Here is a 19,560-nt window from a genome sequence, read left to right as displayed (position 1 = left end):
GATGTCTTCAACTCCCTTGTCTATTTTAACTTCTGCTATGAATATTGTTTATATATTTCTTGTTAATAAATGTATATCACTTATAATTAATGTTGATATAATAACAAATATATATCAGATATGATATGATTAATGTTCATATATCACTTATTAATAAATGTATATCACTTATAATTAATGTTCATATATCACTTATAATTAATTCAAAATAATTACATGCATTAGATTAGGATTTGAGAGAGATAATGTATGTATATTTTAAATTATTATAGTTTATACCGTTTGTAAAATTATTAAAATATTTTTTATTAGAAAAATCATTACAAATGTTTACCCAAAAGCTTGATACAAATATGTAACATCCTGGGTCCGGAATTTAAGCTCAAAATGATATAATTTAATTTTTTAATAATAATAAAAAAAGTTAATTTTAATTATTTTTTAGACATATAGATTTGGAATGAATTTAAAAATAATTTTAGAAAGCATGACAAAACTATAAATAAATGGAGTGTGTTTGAAATAAAAATTTGAAAGCAGGGGTCAATTCGAAAAAAGAAGAAGTACAAGGCACGTGAGACAGTCACGTCAGCAGCACGAGTTAGAACGTGTCGCGTGACAGACACACTGGCACGGGCTCCACGCGTGACAAATCTGTTTCCCTAATAAGTGCAATCGAACGGCTAAGGAGGATCCACGCGGACCTGGATGGACGACTTAGATCGAGGGAGGGGAGTATTTAAGCATTTATTCCACTGAAACCCGAACCCTATCTACACATCCACTCGTCGGAGAAGAAGAAGAAAGACAACCAGAGAAGAATCTCAGTCATCAGCGCTGTCGCACCAAAGACCTAATATGCGCCGGTGAGTGCGATTTTTCTTCTCATTCTTCCTGTTTCTCCACCCTTTAACCACCTAACACATTTTTTATGTAGAATAACTGAGAACAACTGCAAACTGCAAAGAAGAAACGGTGAAACTCTACTGAGCCACCACATTATAGACTGGAAAACGCTTCGGTAAGCCGTATCCTCTTCCCGTTCATTCCATTTTCTCCAACTTTTAGCCGCCTAACATGTTTCTGATGTAGGGTGACCAAGAAAGCCACAAACCACGAGAGAGGGATGGTGGAGCCTGGCTGAGCCACCGCACCGAAAAGTTAAAACAGTTAGTAAGCTTCAATTTTTTTTGTCTCTTTCCGTCGATAGGCACTTCTTAACCATGATTTAAATAGTTTTTCACCGAGATCCGACCAAAACCAACCTGACCGAGAGGAGGAGCCGCTAGAGAAGGAGGACCCGGCGGCGGAGCATGGCGACGCCATCGTGCCAGAATCCCAACCCCACCCTCCGGTGAGATTTTGTCATTTTTTGGTCGTTTCTCGCGTATTTTTGCATTATCTTAATGTACATTTTGATCTTAACAGAAAAATTCAAGAAATTCAAGAATAAAAAATCGTAATAAAAAAAGACGGTGTTCTTGACACCAACCTATGGTAAGAATCTATCGCTCTTTTTTTATATTACGATTAAATTGAAGCTAAACTGATAATAAATGAAAATTTTAATTAATTTGTGGTCCTTTGATTGATTAAGGTACATGTTTACGCTTATTTTGAGTTTTAATTATAGTAGTTATTTCTTCATTCATTTATTATGCTTATCCATTCACTATATTATTTACTTTAATTTATTCGTTTTAATTCTATGGCTAACATGATAAAGTTTCTTAATCTATATTATCGTATTACTCTATTGTGTGTATAATACATTTCTATCACTATAATGTATGTTTATTTCACGTGCATATTCTAAAATATGAATTTCATACTCATGTGTTGTTTGGGATACTGATATACGTGTCCCTTAAGGCAAAATAGTAAATAAAAGTGAAGATATGCTTGAATTAATGGCGTTGAATAAAATAGGCTTACCAGGTCTCTTAGAAAAGAGTGTACGTACTTAGTGAATAGGTTAAATTCTATCATGTATGTTATCCTCAATCGTACGGAGCTGAGAAGTCTCATACTATAAGGGGTTGAAAATTGTTTTAATTACTCTAATGCTAGATGGGGTATTGAGACGATTATGTATTTTGATGCTCATCACCAAATGGGGTATGAGGACAACCGTTTGATTATAGAATGAATGTTCGTGTCCACGTATAGTGGGGATCCCTATGGACCCCTAATGATACCGGTATGCAAGAAAAATTGATAAAGACGAATATGGTAAGGAATCCAGTTTTTGAGAAATAGCATAAGTGTAATTGTTAAAAGTCCTTTAGAATGTATATTGTAGATTGTTATTTTGATTTTTACTTTAATAAATGACATTTAAGAATTCACAATTGAGAAAATATTAACATTTTCAGTTAAACGAATAATGAAAACACTAGCGTTCAAATTTTATTAAAAATGAGTTTCATTGGTTGTTTTATATTTTCTACAACTATTTAATTTTCCGTATCAGTAGGAAGGTGTTGATATTTTTACTAAACTAGTATAGTTCATCCTTTTATTATTAACAATTTCATATCATCACGACAAATACCCGAATCCTAAACAATAAGAAACTAGTTAGGAGATTGTCTTTTCCGCTTTTCCAGTTTCAAGTAGAGTTTAATCATAATTATTTTCTCTTATGCTTTTCTATTAAAATTTTCAAGAGCATTCTCGTAGCTCTATTTGATATTTTAAGTAAATTATGTTAAGTAATGTAATCCTAAACTCTAATTGCTTTCACTAAATTATAAATTTCAGTATTATTGAGTTATACGCTCGGAATCCTAAATAAAGGGTTTGGGCTTTTACAAAATATGTATTTGAGTGGACTTAATTGCGACTTATACTAAGAACAAAAGATGTTACGTCATTTCGTACGTAAGCCACCAATATATCTTAATTGTGTTATTATCATCTACGTGAAATTTGACACATGGATGACGTTTAAGCTTATAAATCACTCAGAAGATAAGTAATGGATGTGTAAGCTACCGAATAATTAAAAATATTACTAAAAGATATTTTTATTTGTAAATATATTTATTTAAATATTATTTGAAGAAAAATTATAATATTATAATACATTTTTTTTTTGTCATTTGACAATTTTTCAACTTACAAATTATTTTTTTAACCAAATATTTCTAATTCTTATAAAGTTTAAAAGTAAGAAGAAAAGAAAAAAAACAATTTATTTTTCACACAACGTTATAAGTCATAAGTCATGTAATTTAAGTATACAATTTTTATTTAATATTATAGACTACTGACATTCATAATAGCGATAGCATATTACAATCTTAAAATGAAAAAAATATTAAAATATTAAAGTCAAAATATGACTTTAAATATGATATATGCACGAATTACATTAAATATCAACTGACAATTAACAACAATATATATATTTATCATATAATAGTATGTTTTGAGAACTTTAGTTTATCATACATCAAAAGTTTTAATTTATTTCACTTATATTTTTAGCAATTAACATAAAATTAGTTGAATTCACGTAATTAATCAACATCCTCCATAAGTTCATTTATAATAGGACGAGCTTTACACAAGGCCTCTAATGGCTTTAATTTCGACATGGTAATTCCTTTTCCTTCTTCCATGTTGATCTCCTCCTCGTTAATTCTCTCCCATTCAAAACATTGAATCAATGAGCCTAATGTTAGACACACCATTCGTTGAGCCAATCCTGCACCTGGACAAGTCCTCCTCCCTAGCCCAAATGGCATAATCAATTTCTCAGCATCTACTTCATCATTTCTGAATCGATCTGGATTAAATTTTAATGGTTCTTCCCAAATTTCTGGATCTCTGTGTATAGTCCATGCATTTGTCATTAAAATTGTATTTGGTGGCATATCATAACCATTGATGATACAATGATTAGATGACATGTGAGGTATTAAAAGAGGAGCTGGTGGGTACAAACGAAGTGTCTCAAATATAATATTTTGGAGGTATTGAAGATTGGAAAAATCTGATTCATCAATCAAACGGTTTTGACCAACTTGAGTATCAATCTCAATTCTAGCTTTGATCAATGCATCACGATGGTTGAGTAAATTTGATAAGGCCCATTCTATCGTAATTGATATTGTGTCGGTTCCAGCACTTAATATCACCTTATAATACATGATTAAATTAATATTACTAGTTAATCACAGAAAAATATTGTAAAAACAAAGAAGATTAGTATAAAGTAATGAAAGATTGACATAAAACATAAATTCAATAAATCTATGTACTAATTAATAACAACTATTTTTGTAAAGACAAAGAAAAATGACTTGTAAAGTGATAAAGAAAATTAAAATAAAATACCAAATAAAAAACTTCAGAAGTTGATTAAATACAACCAATTAGAGAAAAAAAGGATTCTCTCCTCATCACTATATGGTTATAACTTCCCATACCCTGTTCATGTTCAACCTACATCCAATTTTAAAATGCCTCCTTTTTACAATATATATATATACACACACACACACACACACATGCACGTACACATATATTCACTCAAAAAAACATATATATATACACACACACATATATGATGAAAATTGATTTGGGATCGAGTCAAATAAATTTACCCCGCCGTTCATAAAATTAACCAGAGATAAACCAGAAAGATCTGTTAAACTAGAAAGGAGACGAAAATAAATTGACTAACCAAGATGAGCCCTTTGATCACTTCATCGGTGTAGTATTCAGGTTTTGATTGTTGCAGAGTCAGCAAGTGATCAATCATGGTGTTACCCCCTCCATTATTTCTTTTCTCATCGATCAAACACTGCAAAAATCTATCCATTCTTTCTCCCATCTTCTTCAACTTTTTCTCAAAACTATGCCCAAACCAGTTCAGTATTGGCAAGAAATCACCCGGATGCGATGCACTGCCAAGCTTAATAACTCCCGCCAAAATTTCCTTGAACTCCATGGCTTCTTCCTCATTGTTCGTACCATCACCGCAGTACCTCTTCCCTGCAACCATTCTCATCATGTTATTCAGTGTCAAGTCCGTGAACACAGATTTCAGCTCCACCTTCGTAAAACCCCCGCGCGAGTCGCGGCCGAGTCGGCAGAGGAGCCGCTTGACCTCGTCTTTGCGGATGGACGAAAACATGTTGATGCGGTGATTGGAGAAGATCTCAATCGAGCCGATTTTGCGCAAATTGCGCCAGTGGCTGCCGTAAGGGGACGCGACCATTGTGGTGTTGTTGTAGCCTATGTACTTGCCCATGAGCAGGCGGGGGCGATTGGCCAGAACGACGTCGTTCGTAGTGAAACATTCCTCAGCGATAGACGGCGAAGAGACGAGGAAGACAAGGCGGGAGCCGAAACGGAGAGACAGGATTGGACCGTACTTTAGGGAGAGGCCATGTAGAGTTCGGTGAATCGGGTGCTTTAAGAGGTGGAGATGACCGATAAGGGGAAGGCGACCAGTTGGACTTGGAGGAAGCTTTTGATTGGTTCTGGAATTTGAAAATTGCAGAAGTTTGAGGAGGAACAAGATGAAGATAAGAGCGAGGGAGATGTAAAGAAGGATTGGGTTTTCCATGTTTGGGTTTCTCATTATTTCTGAATGGAGTTTGGTGGATCCATAAGCTTTTTACAGGAACAGTTACTTGTTAGTCAATAATTTTAGTAGAAATTTCTTTCCTAAGAACAAAATTCTAATATGGATACAAATTTTCTTGGTTGAATTTTTCAATGGCTGCAAATTTTTTCCACAGCTTTGATTTGTCAAGACAAAAATAAATTTCTTGGAGTCCTTTCAATTATTTTTTATTATATTATAATTAATATTTACATATCATTTATAATAAATATTCATATTTCACTTAATTAATTGATATTTATATGTCACTCATTACTTAATATAATAACTTACAATTAATATTTTGTTATGATTAACGTTCATACTTCATTAATAAATATGTATCACATATAATTAATATTTACAATATCACTTATGAATGAATGCATATCACTTGTAATTACTATTTATATATTATTTATATAATCAATGGATATCACTTAAGATTAATAAAAAATAATTACATTTATAATTCGATGCCAAATAGTAAAAACAATATAAAAATAAACTAATTAAAAAATAAAAAAATAATATAAATACTAATTATAAAATACTTAAAAACAATACAAATAAGTGGATGAATTAAGTTATAAATAAAGTTGATCTAAGAGCAAAACTTCGGCCCATAAAAAAGGCCTGAACCAGAAGTCACAAATCCAAATGCAGACACGAAAACCCTCATCCGACCAGGGCATTGGGCCCAGAAATACATTTGGGCCGTGGGCCCACTATGAACAGACTTTATATATAATATATATATTTTCTGATTCCTTATTATTATTATTATTATTATTATTATTATTTAATTTTTCAGACAAAAAATAAAAAATTAAAAAAAGAAATTGCATGAGCTAATCATGCTCTTCGTAGTTGGGATATTATTTTATTATTTATTATTATTATTTTGTTTTTAACCAATTACGTGCTTTTAATCTAACTCAGAGAGATATACCGCTTCCGGAGCTTCTCCGCCTCTGAGAAATAAAAATCACCGTGCGGCCTCCCAGACAAACAAGTCTTTCTTTTTTCCTCTCTCTCTCTCTCTCTCTCTCTCTCTCTCTCTCTCTGTGTAATAGTCTCCACTGAGTCACATATGATTGTTTTCGTCCGTTGAATACGGCGACTCTGCAACAATGACCTCAATCACATCCGTCGAATTAAATTACCTCGTTTTTCGGTACCTTCAAGAATCAGGTCGGCTGCAGCTTCCAATTAATTTCTCTCGTTTTGTTGTTTTTATAGCTACAAGTTCTGCTCGTTCTGTTTTGTTGAAGTAATGTCATCTTTGTCCCTTTTTTCTTGGCATGTTTAGACGCATTTTAGGGCTTCTTTTGGTGGATTTCGGGTTTGAATGCTGTACTTGGCATGTCGGCGTTACTTTTGCTCTTAATTTACCTACATGCAGCTAGGGTTTCATCAAAAGACAAGTTTGGATTAATTTTAATTTGTTACCGTGCTTAAACGACCTGATAGCTTGTAGATCTTTGAACGTTGATGCTTTTCCTATGCTGGGCTTTTGCCGTTAGGGTATTTGTAGAAATTTATGGTCTCGTTTGCTGATTATGTACGCGCCTCTGCCTTTCACATGTTGAGGTGGTGCCCGCCTTAATTTTTGTTCATTATAATTGTAAATTGTAATTTTCAAATTTAGGTAACTTGTATACATGAGTAAGTATATGGGTAATAACATGGCATTTTTCTCCAGAATATATTTAGTTTCGAGGCTAGACATCAAAGTTTTGAAGCATTTTCGGCCTGGGTTATTTTGGGATAGTTGTTTGCAATATGAATAAATCTACTTTCAGTTTTAAGTTAGATCTACAACCATACCTTGGAAGTTATGAGTAGGTTCTTCAAATAAAGCACACAAATGTTTTGGTGATAACTTAGTTACAGGTAAAATTATCTGTGTCATCTGCAGCTAGCACCTAGCGATAATTTTCAGTTGGTAATTGTAGAACAGGATCCCCAAGTGTATGATAAATCCATGTAAAGTTCATATGTGTATGTTTTTAGTTATATTTTGCATACAAGAAGCACCAACTCTGCTGTGATCACAATATGTGCTTGCATTTCTTACCAAAATATGTCCATTATGTTTCAGTTGTCAGTTAATACATTATGGTAATAACTGTGTGGTCTAAGATCTACAATGGCACACGATGTGGTTTTTGAAGTTGAGAGTTCCTACTTCTGACAAAATAAAGTAGGACTATATTCTAACTTGTTCGCTTGTAATGTTATTGTCTTGTAGGTTTTATACATTCAGCGTTTGCTTTAGGATATGAGGCAGGTATTAATAAGTGCAGTATTGATGGGAATTTGGTCCCACCTGGTGCTCTTATTACATTTGTACAAAAAGGACTTCAGTACCTGGAGATGGAAGCAAATTTGACTAATGTTAGTATGTTTCTTCTTTCTTTCTTGATCATCGATGTTCAGTTATGTGTTCAGCATGCTTGCATTTTAGCTCACTTAGATGCTATGTTGATCAAGGTTTTTCTCAAGTGTTTTGCAGAGCGATGCAGATATGGACGAAGATTTCTCATTCTTGCAACCCTTGGATTTAATTACAAAGGATGTCCATGAATTACGACAAATTATAAGAGATAAAAGGAGAAATCTCCAAAGGGACAGAGAAAAAGATAGAGATAAGGAGCCTGACAGGGAAATTGAAGGGGATCGTGGACGAGTTAGAGAGAAGGAAAAACATGAAAAGGAGAAGGACCGAGAAAACCGGGAAAAGGAACGAGAGAAGGTCAAAAAGGAAAAGGAGAAGGAGCGAGAAAAGCAGTCTGAGGATCATGCTGATAGAGAAATGGTAATGGACCAAGAAGAAAAGGATACTGTAAAAAATGAAGAGAACGTACTTCCTGGAGGTAAACTTTTTTGGATATTATATATTTTTTGTATGCATACACACACACACATATATTCCCTTTTGTTTATTTGCACTAGACTTGAAAGTTAAGACTTCCTTTAATCGTGTGATATAGTTCTACATGAATTAATTTCCTTGGTTTTTTTTTTTCTTGAGATATCTGTTACTTTTATTTTAAGTTTGTTGTCAGGATCTTTCATTTTGTCATGTAGAAGCTGTGTAACCCCTTTTGTTACATAGCTCTTTGTTTGGTCTTCAAGGTGGGCATCTGTGTTAAATGGAACGCCAATCATCAAAATTGAGTGACATATGTGAGCTTGATGTCACATCAACCATGTGGTTAAATAAGATTTGTTCTTGATAGAACTGTAAACCCAAACTGCTGGTGCTGCACCATATAACTGACATTTCTTTAATGTTATATAGCTGATGCTTATGGTAGTTTTTATGTTGTTAAGAACTGGTCCTAACATCTTTCTGGATTTTAATCAGTCTGTGTTGTAATTAGAATTCATTAGGTTTCATTTACTAGTCATAGCTTTTGGTTTCCTCCCACTTTTAGGTTAAGCTGAGATGGTCAAAGATTTATGAATATCTCTTCAGTCTCCCTCTCTCTTTCTTATGGGAAAATCTTTCTTTTGGGATATTACAGTTATTTTTTGAAATAATGGGATATTACAGTTATGGTCTATGCAATTTGCCTTGGTATTTTCTTGAATTGCTTCTCAATTTCTTTTTCTCGAAACGAATATATTTATTTGCTCGGACAGCAATATGAAACCTCTGTCTTTTTGACAACAACATGTTTTCAAAAAGTTTCTGATAGTTTCACAGTTAGATACTGCAGATTTTCTCACCTCTGTCAAACCTTTACCCACCAGTTAACCTGCCAGTAAGCAGCATGAATCTATTGAGCTTTCTATTTCCCTCACTTGTTCCATTGTTTGCTAATCAATCATTAACTAATTCTACACCATTTTTTTTTATGCAATGGAAATCCTAAATTTACCTTTCCTGCAATCCTTATTTGTCATTGATTGTTATTCCAGTGCAAACTTGAGTGTTGAGAGAGATCTCTTTTTATGTTGTATATCAGAGTTAGTGCTTCCAGATCTTTTAGAAGGTTAATATGAAAATTAGAAGCCATTCCAACATAAAGAGAATGAAGGGAAAAGCACGAGACTGAGTCAGTATATTCATAAAGAAAACTTTGGGGAAATGGGTGGGTATAATCTATGCATGGAAGCCAGATCAAACTGCGGAAACTAGCAAGATTTGCAACCCAAGAATGTTGTATCTAGGAGATAAAACTGTACAGAAACTATAAAATTTCAGTTTCAGACAAGGAAACTGATTTTTTCTATTTAACTCATTGGAGGTTAGATTGGTTTCTAAACAAATATATTGAACCTTTTAAATTTCTTTAATAGGTCCGGAGCCCATGGATGTTGCTACAACCTCAACTTCACAGTCTTGTGAAATCCCTAGTTCTGACGTGACCATTTTGGAAGGACATACTTCTGAGGTTTTATAATTTTTTTTCCGAGTCTCATATTTATTTGTTTTTAACATATCTATATAAAGATATATATCTTATCTATATGCATTTTTTTCTGTCCTTTTTTATTGTTAATCTTCTTTTTAGTTTAACCCTGTCTCCTGGTACAACGCTGAAACTCCTACTTTCTTCATCTCCTCTATAGGTTTGTGCTTGTGCATGGAGTCCAACAGGGTCACTTCTTGCTTCAGGGTGGGTCCTTCTTTTCCAAGGAAAAATCTTAACTCGTGTAGCATGATTTTTTTTCTTTGTTTACCTTTCAGTTCACCCCAGGAATTTGTTAAATTTTTATTGTACTACTCTAATTCATTGTTGCTTTGCTCATTTAGTGTTCTCTAGATTTGATTTAAAAATTTGAAATTTGATGTATTGTTCTGTGAAACCATTTTGATGCATATAGTTTCTTACCTTATGCTAACTTTCCTCCAATAGGTCTGGGGATTCAACAGCCCGCATTTGGACAATAGCTGATGGGCCCTCCAGATCCAGTGTGCAGAATGGTCCTTTAAATGTTCTGGTGTTGAGGCATGTAAAAGGGAGAACAAATGAAAAAAGCAAAGATGTCACCACTCTTGATTGGAATGTGCGTTCTGTTCTGCTGGACTTTTGGTCATTTTTTGCTCTTATTTTGCCAATTGTTGCAAAAAGCTAGAAAAATCAATTTTATAATTCCTATCAAGGTGATACATTACCTGCAGGCTTATGGAATTTTCTTTTTTTTTTTTTTTTTTGGTAAATGCTTTATTATTTTATTTTCTGTCTCCGTGAAGGGGGAGGGCACATTTCTTGCAACAGGTTCATACGATGGACAAGCAAGAATCTGGACTACAAATGGTAAAGTCCCATTAAGTCTAATTCATAACGTTATGTTCATTGTAGCGAAAGCCTGTAGCATCAACTATTTTAGTGCAGTAAAAAAGTCAATGTCACTGTCACTTGGAAACTTGCATTTATCTCCCGGATGTTGTTTTCCTTGTTTGTATCTCAGGCGAGCTGAAGAGTACATTAAGCAAACATAAAGGACCTATATTCTCACTTAAATGGAACAAGAAAGGCGATTATCTTCTTACTGGAAGCTGTGATAAAAGTGCAATAGTGTGGGATGTGAAGGCGGAGGAATGGAAACAGCAGTTTGAATTTCATACAGGTGACATTTCGGCATAATTTTAATCCTATATGGTTTTTACTGCTCATCACATTTGGAATTTGACTTTGGCATTTGCAATTTTAGGCCCGACACTTGATGTTGATTGGCGGAATAATGTGTCATTTGCAACAAGCTCCACTGACAATATGATATATGTTTGCAAAATTGGAGAAACCCGTCCTATTAAGACTTTTGCAGGGCATCAGGTTTGCTTGTATTGACTGCCCCAGTGTTCTTTTCTCCTTTTATTTTATTTTAGTAAGTTGTTCGTGCTTCTAGTCGAGTAGTTTTTATGTATTATTTTCTTCGTATACAAATGACCAATCCAAGATAACTACAGTCTCATATTTATGCCGGCACCAACTCATCATTTCAGTCTTGTTCTTTGTATGTTTTAGGTAAAATGATCTTGAGAAGCTTGCAATCATTTTCCTTTTCTATTCCAATGAAACAGACATCTGAAAGGGTTTTTTTTTTTTGTTTTTTAATATGAATTCTTCTATTCCCTTTTTATCAGAACGAAATGAATGAAAATTTCAGACTAACCCTTTAAGTTGCTAATCTGCTAAAACCCGTGAAGATTTTGAGAGTAGGAAAAATTTCTTTTTTCATCTTATTTCATCAATGGTTTTGTGCCTCATTTTATAAGCAAAACAGAAAGAAAAAAAAACAAAACAAATTAACAACCTTCCCTACTAAATGACAGAGGTAGCATTCTGTTACGGATGCTTGGTTGTCTAACAAGAATAAAATAACAGTGAGCAGTAACAGTAAATATAACTTGTTCCTAATATTTCTACAGTCCCCCACAATATAGGTTACATAAATGTTGAGTAAGTTTAGATTGGATATCAATTCGTTGAAGGATTTTTTAGGAAGTGCCTTTGTTAAAATATTTGCAGTTTGCTGACTAGTAGGAACATGGAGTATTATAATAGTTTGATCTTCAATCTTCTCTCTGATGAAGTGCCGATCTATCTCCACATATTAAGTTCGATCATGATGTACAGGATTTTTAGCTATGCTGATTGTTGATTTATTGTCGCACCATACTTTCATAAGAGTAGTAACTGAGAATTTTATTTTCATTAAAATCTTTTTTAACCAACCTCACATATTCCATGAGCAAGTGACCGAAGTTCAGCTTCTGCACAATTTCGTGATATAACAGATTGTTTCTTGCTCCGCCAAGTGACTAAGTTTCTCCAAACATAAGTATAATACCCAGATGTGAATCTTCTATCAGTTATAGAACCCACCCAATCTGCATCTGTGTAGATTTCAATATTTCTGTTTATTGTTTTCTGGAAAAATAGTCATTGTCCTGGAGTCTTTTTAAGGTATCTTAGGATCCGATATGCTATATTCATATGATCATTAGTAGGTTGATTCATGAATTGACTTACAATACTAACAGCAAAACTGATGTCAGGTCGAGTATGAGCGAGATAAATAAGTTTGCCTACAAGTTTTTAATATCTTTCTTTATCAACTGGCTTGCCATTGGTCTTAAAACCAACTTTTGTAGTCGTTTTCATGAGTGTTTCTGCTGGTTTACACCCAAGCATCCCTGTTTCTTTCAGTAGGTTAAGAACGTATTTCCGTTGTGACATATATTCCCTTTTTAGAACGAGCAAATTCCATTCCCAGAAAATACCTGAGTACTCCAATATCTTTTATCTCAAACTCCGTGGCAAGAAAAATTTTGAGTTTCTGAATTTCTTCTATGTTATCACCTGTTAAAATAATATCGTCAATATAAACAATTAGGATTGCTTTCTTACCTGAGGCACTGTTCTTGACAAATAAAGTATCATCAGACTGACACTGCACATACCTCATATGTTTGACTGCTTTGTTGAATATGTCATACCAAGCTTTTGGAGATTATTTTAGACCATAAAGTGCCTTTGTGAATTTGCACACCTTGTGAGATTCATATGTGGTCTCAAGGCCTGGAGGGACTTCCATATATATATATTTTTTTTTCTAAATCACCATTGAGAAATGCATTCTTTACATCAAGTTGACAGAGAGATCAATCAAGATTAGAAACAAGAGAGAGTAATACCCGAATAGTGTTGTGCTTAGTCACTGGGGCGAATGTCTCCTGATAGTCTATCCCGTGAATTGAGTGAAGTCTTTTTTAGCCACTAGACGAGGTTTGTACCGATTCACACTTCAATCAGGATTGTATTTTGTAGTGAATACCCATTTGCACCCCACTTCATGTTTTCTAGGTAGAAGTTCTGTCAATTCTCAAGTCTTGTTCGTTTCTAGAGCCCTGATCTCTTTTTGAATAGCACCTCTTCACTCTGGTAGTACAAGGGCTTCTTCAATTGTTTTAGGTTCAGTGGAGCTGCCATCAAGCTTACTTACAAATGCATGATACTTTGAAAACAAGTTGCTGAATGGAACATAATCCTGTATAGGGTGTTTAGTACAAGATCGAGTTCCTTTTCTCAAGGTAATAGGTAACTCAGTATCATGGTCTGTAATAGTAACAATATCAGAAATTGTGTCTGAAAACTCATTACCTGATGTGTTCTTATTGCTCGGAACTGGAATAGACTCATGCCAATGTGTAGCTGGTTCAGAATCTTTATCAACTGGAGTTTTGTTTCTCCTAATATAGACATGTAACTCTTTATTGATAGTAGTAGGTACAGGTTCAAGTTCAGACTCTTTGATACTGGTTTCAGGAAAATTTGATGAAGACTCAGGAATAGACTGGGGAAGAGAGGTGAGAGGTGGTGTACTTATATCGCATACTTGATATTGCTGATTAATACTGTCCTCCAGAAGATCAGTAGTGAGATAAAATGACTGGTTTTCAAAGAAAGTAACATCCATAGTGTTGTAGAAATGACAGGTCCTGGGACAAAAACATTTGTATCCTTTTTGATTTGGTAAATATCCAACAAAAACACATTTAATGGCCATTGGGTCAAGTTTACTCATGAGGTGAGTATGAACATGAACATAGGTTGAACAACCAAAAACTTTGTAGGGAAGGGTATGAAGGATATGAGATTGTGGAAAGGCCTTTAAGAGTGTATCATAGGGTGTTCGAAATGCGAGAGTTCGAGAGGGCATGCGGTTTATCAAGTATGCAGCGGTGAGAACAGCCTCTCCCCAAAGGAATTTTGGAACATGGGTAATGAACATGATTGATCGGGGTACTTCAAGAATGTGTCTATTTTTTTGTTCGGCTACGCCATTTTGTTGTGGGGTATTAGCACAGGAACCTTGATGAATAATGTCGTGGTCAGAAAAATATTGTTTTAAAGTGGTTTTAAAATATTCATACCCATTGTCTGATCTCAATACTTGAATTTTAATGTGAAATTGATTTTGAATCATAGTGTGAAATTTTTGAAAAATTTAGCCAACTTCAGATTTTTTGTTCATGAGAAAGATTCAAGTGATTCTAATGTGGTTATCAACAAAGGATACAAATCATTTTGTCCCGGTGATATTAATAACCCGAGAGGGACCCTATACATCACTATGGATTAATGACAAAGGTTCTGTGGGTTTGTAAACTGAACTGGGAAATAAATTTCAAATATGTTTGGACAGTTGACATACTTCGCACTGAAAGGAAACTGGATTTTTATTTCGAAATAAAGTAGGAAATAGCTTTTTCAAGTATAAGAAATTAGGATGTCCTAAACGGTAATGCCATAACATGATAGGGCATTCCCTATTTAAATTGTTTACAGATTCAGAATTAGTAGATACTGCATGATGAGTTTGTCTACTAAGAGAAGAGTTGTCAACTTGCAGTAGATAAAGTCCTGAATCCATACTAGCATTGTCAATCGTCTTTCCCGAGTTCAAGTCCTGAAATTCACACAGTTTAGAGTTAAATGTAGCTACAAATTCAAGTCCTGTGATAGTTTGCTTATTGACAGGAGATTGCAATCCAAATTTGGAACGTATAGCACATAATACAAAATTAGCTTGGGTGACAGTGCAATTATTCCTATTTCTTCGACTTGGGAACTGGAGCCATCAACAATATTAATTGAGAAGTCACCACATGCTCCTTTTTGAGGAATAAGTTGAGAGACCAGAAAAATTACCTTTATGAGTTGTGGAAGCATTACCAAGAACCATATTGGAAGAAAACATTTTCTGAAGGAGGCTGATATGTTCAGGACTAAATAGAGGACTTTCGGTAGGAACAACTGCAGCTGATTCCTCCTCAGTTGAGATAAAATTGCCCCGATGAATCTCCTACTTTGGTGACTTCTTTTCAGCTGGCTTCCCGTGAAGTTTCTAGCATCTTCCACGAATGTCCCCAGGTTTTTGACGGTATTTGCATCATGGCCGTCCCTTCCGCTCAGTCATCCGACTTGTGAGAGCTACACCAGCCTCGGGTAGAGAGAACTGCTTTCAGCAAGGTTAGGGCTGAGTTGCGATTCACTCATCATCACCTTCTTCCTGCTTTCTTCGCGTCGCACTTCAAAGAACACCTCTTTGATGTTCGAGAGAGGTTTGGTTCCAAGGATGTGTTCTCTTACCTCGTCGAAGTATTTGTTTAATCCGAAGAGAAATTTGAATATTCGTTTCTATTCCACGATGCTTCGGAATCTCCTGGCGTCATCGGGACAGCTCCAAGCATGTTCCTCAAAAGCGTCAAGTTGCTGTCATTTTCGAGTAAGAAAATTGTAATATTGAGTTACCATCTTTTTTCCTTAGTGTAGGTCGTGACAACTTGCTTCGACTTCGAATATGGCGGAAATGTTGTCACGAGTGGAGTAGAACTCACGAATTGTGACCCAGATAACATGCGCAGTCTCATAAAGGAGAAATTTTTTTTCAATTTCGGTGGTCATTGAGTTCACCAACGAAGACATAACAAGATTGTTCTCTACTTTCCATACCCGAGCATTTGGATCATTCGCGGGAGGTGGTGAGAGCTCTCCAGTGAGGTATTCGTCCCGGCTTTTCCTTAGGATGAACATTAACACCTAGGACGACCATTGTAGATAGTTACTATCATTTAGTCGATGGCCAATAACCAAAGAAGGAGCCGAATCAGTGAGAGTATGGTTGTCAGGCACCGGAAGATAGGAGCCCGAAAGGACTTCGGGCGGAGAAGAAATATGTTCATCCATTGCCTATTGAATGCAAGAGGGATGCTGAAGATTTGGATCAGGTTTGCTCTGATTTCATGAAAATTTTGAGAGTAGGAAAAACTCCTTTTTTTATCTTATTTCATCAATGGTTTTGTGCCTCATTTTATAGGTAAAATAGAAAGAAAAAAAACAAAACAAATTAACAACTTTCCATACTAAATGACAGCTAACATTCTGTTATGGATGCTTGGTTGTCTAATAAGAATAAAATAACAATGAGCAGTAACAAATGTAACTTATTTCTAATATTTCTACAACTCGCTATCAGATAACAATGCTAGGTCTTTTTAATGAAAAGAAAAAACGTTGAATCTCTAAATTATTGATGAAAGATATTTCTTTGGGTGAAGAAAGTAGAAACATTTCAAAGCTCCACAATGCTGATCTTTTGGATTGTTATTTCAGGGGGAGGTTAATTGCGTAAAATGGGATCCAACAGGTTCCTTGTTGGCCTCATGTTCGGATGATATCACTGCAAAGGTTATAATGGGCTGTCTTTGCATTTTGTCTTACCTGATCTTAATCCTTGAGATCTAAATGAATGTTGGTTTATAATGAGATCTGCTTATCCGTCTCTACTTATTTTTCTTTTTTTTTTTCAATATATTTTTCACTTTGTTCTTTCTTTGAGTTGCCAATTCATATAAAATCATGGTTCAGATATGGAGTATGAAGCAGGACAAGTATGTTCATGACTTGAGAGAGCATGTAAAGGTGCTTAAGATTTTCCTTGCCCAATTCTGGTTTAATTGTTTATTTTTATCTCAGCATTTAACAACCATTGGATGGTTGTGTTCCAGGAGATATATACCATCAGATGGAGCCCCACTGGACATGGGACAAACAATCCTAATCAGCAGTTGGTTCTTGCTAGGTAAAATATGTGCTGCTTTGATCAAAATGAATTCACATTGCACCTGTTTATATATTTTTATTATGGACATCATTTTGAAATTTGAACGTTGGTGTCCCTTGCTAATTTAAGAAAAAACTGAAAAGTTTGTTCTCTGCATTGAACGCAACCCCAAACATTTACCATGTGAATCATGTCGTGGAACTGAACCCATTGTTTGCACTTATATTCAGCTTAAAATTGTTTGGCAATGTGAATGCCATCTTATTCTTTAGGGGCTATAGAATGTAGTAGTCATTTCAAGCCTACATGATTTTAGGATGGTTGGGAATGTGAAAGTCACTATTATGATCATGTCTTATATTTTGTTAGGTCATGACATTAATAATTGAGAAGATATTAGTTTAGTCATTGACCACTTGATAGATATGTAACTATTTTGTATACGGGCAGTACTCTCTTGGTACTTTTGTGCATAATAATACTTTATTTTTATTTTTTTTAAAAAAGATCCTGTCCTCTATCTTGCTTTTGTCTTGGCTATGCTGGTATAACAAATGCAGCTAAGGTGTTTTAGTTTCCTCTTTTAGGTTTGTGAGAGTCAAGGGAACAGAGGCATCTTGGCTGAACATTAATATCTGTATTTACCACATCCTTAAATATAAAAGACACATGCAGGGCAGATATGTTACGCAAGTAGTATACTTTAATTTTTTTTATGGATCTGTAGTTGTTCTTATGTTATGTGCTTTTGGTTTTATGCAGTGCATCATTTGACTCCACTGTGAAGCTATGGGATGTGGAACTGGGGAAACTTCTTTACAGCTTAAATGGACACAGGTATAGGAACTTATCTCTGAGCAGTTTTATGACTACGAAAAAAGAAATTATTGTGAAAATTGATTATGGAATGAGCCCTAAGCAGATTTGGTCATGAAATTTGATCAAACTTATCCCATAGTCTTACTCAGCATCTTTGTGATTGTTTCCTAAGGCTGTCTCTGGAACAAATGAGCTTTATCATTTGGAAACTTACCTGCCTTTCAAAATGATAAAAAAATTGTTTAGAAGTTTTTATTCATTTCATAAAGGATTGGCATATCGTATGTTAACATAAGTGTGAATTTTCAAATGGATTCCCACAGATAAAGTTACATTTCTTCTATTCATAGCAAAAGTTCTTTGCTTGATCCTTATTGCTTTTCTATTGTCAAACTAAACTGGTTACTTAATCCTTATTTTCTCGCTGTTTTATTATCAAACTAAACTGGTTTTGGGATTGTCATCAGTGATTTTTTTTTTGGTTTATCTAAGTTTCATACTATGTGGTTTTGATGTTTTTTCAGATTTAATGTGTTTTAGTTTTAGTAGTTTCAGTATTTGCAGTTTATATTGAGCAGTTTCAGTAATATAATATTGCTAGTGGAACATGTGAATGATATTAAGATTTGAAAAGATGTATAGTCAACTCAAATTAAACTATCCGAAACTAGAAAAAAATCCAAATTTTGTATAGTTGTAATACGCACGAACCTTTCCAAAATTTATCCACTCTAGTTTTTTTTTTTTTTTTTTAAATGTATTTTAATATTTGTTATTTATTTTTTTTTAGAAAATATTTTTAAATGTTAGTTTTTCAGTTCTAGAAAGTCAAACACGAGCAATCCATATGTCAGATTTTTTTAAATTTTAGACTGTTTGTGTTCAAACTGATGGTATTATATTGCATGGCTAATGATTAAATTATCAGTGGTAATTGCTAAAGATAAACCAATCTATTAAATCTTAAAAAAAAAATCCAAGCAACTGGATACCAAACTGTAATTTATCCTAAAAGTTTGTTCTTAGTTTATGGTAGTTCAAACCTTGATTGTTGTTAACAATTGTTTTTATTAAATAACCAGGGACCCTGTATACTCTGTTGCATTTAGCCCTAATGGAGAGTACCTGGCTAGTGGATCTCTGGATAGATCGATGCACGTCTGGTCATTGAAGGAAGGGAAGATTGTCAAGACCTACACCGGTAATGGGGGAATATTTGAAGTCTGTTGGAACAAGGAAGGTGATAAGATTGCTGCGTGTTTTGCAAACAATACAGTTTGTGTTTTGGACTTCAGAGTGTAAGGACTGAGAAATTCCTAAATGATATAAATATGACTAAGATTACTTACCCAAGCTTTTGGAAAATATTGAAGCTGCTAGTTTTTCCTGAAAACTAGACACGCCTCACTGGCATAGAGAAATATGTCATTTATTGAGTAGGTTTGAGATTTTCATAACTGTAGCATTACCTGCTAATTTCATTATTATTATGTGGAAGGTTCTTTCTTACAGCCGTTGTAAGCTTTTCCAGG

The 19,560-nt window shown here is 34.3% G+C and overlaps 2 protein-coding genes across 3 annotated transcripts; one reads left to right on the top strand and one right to left on the bottom strand.

The window, feature by feature from the left end:
- Positions 1-3,388: 3,388 nt before the first annotated feature.
- On the bottom strand, positions 3,389-5,669 carry LOC110822257 (cytochrome P450 81Q32-like). Its single transcript, XM_022052321.2, has 2 exons — positions 4,694-5,669; positions 3,389-4,145 (listed from the first exon to the last, which is right to left on the bottom strand). Exons 1-2 carry the CDS (start codon positions 5,594-5,596, stop codon positions 3,525-3,527), a joined length of 1,524 nt encoding a protein of 507 aa, XP_021908013.1. The 5' UTR covers positions 5,597-5,669; the 3' UTR covers positions 3,389-3,524.
- Positions 5,670-6,564: 895 nt separating this feature from the next.
- On the top strand, positions 6,565-19,537 carry HOS15 (WD-40 repeat family protein). Of its 2 annotated transcripts, XM_088217316.1 has the most exons (14): positions 6,565-6,814; positions 7,875-8,020; positions 8,139-8,499; positions 9,932-10,026; positions 10,205-10,251; positions 10,492-10,642; positions 10,830-10,893; positions 11,048-11,206; positions 11,291-11,412; positions 16,759-16,833; positions 17,014-17,067; positions 17,154-17,227; positions 17,972-18,046; positions 19,111-19,537. In XM_088217316.1, the coding sequence occupies exons 1-14, from the start codon at positions 6,754-6,756 to the stop codon at positions 19,328-19,330; spliced, it is 1,704 nt and encodes a 567-aa protein (XP_088073442.1). In that variant the 5' UTR covers positions 6,565-6,753; the 3' UTR covers positions 19,331-19,537. The 2 variants fall into 2 exon arrangements, with proteins under 2 accessions (XP_088073442.1, XP_088073444.1); XM_088217318.1 differs by lacking the exon at positions 6,565-6,814 and having other exon boundaries at positions 7,880-8,020; positions 8,129-8,499.
- Positions 19,538-19,560: the final 23 nt, after the last annotated feature.

Source organism: Carica papaya, chromosome 4, assembly GCF_054855325.1.
Source record: "Carica papaya isolate Zhongbai chromosome 4, ASM5485532v1, whole genome shotgun sequence".
Taxonomy (NCBI): domain Eukaryota; kingdom Viridiplantae; phylum Streptophyta; class Magnoliopsida; order Brassicales; family Caricaceae; genus Carica; species Carica papaya.
Note: the sequence above shows the minus strand (reverse complement) of the source record. Positions and strands in the feature narration are given on the sequence as shown.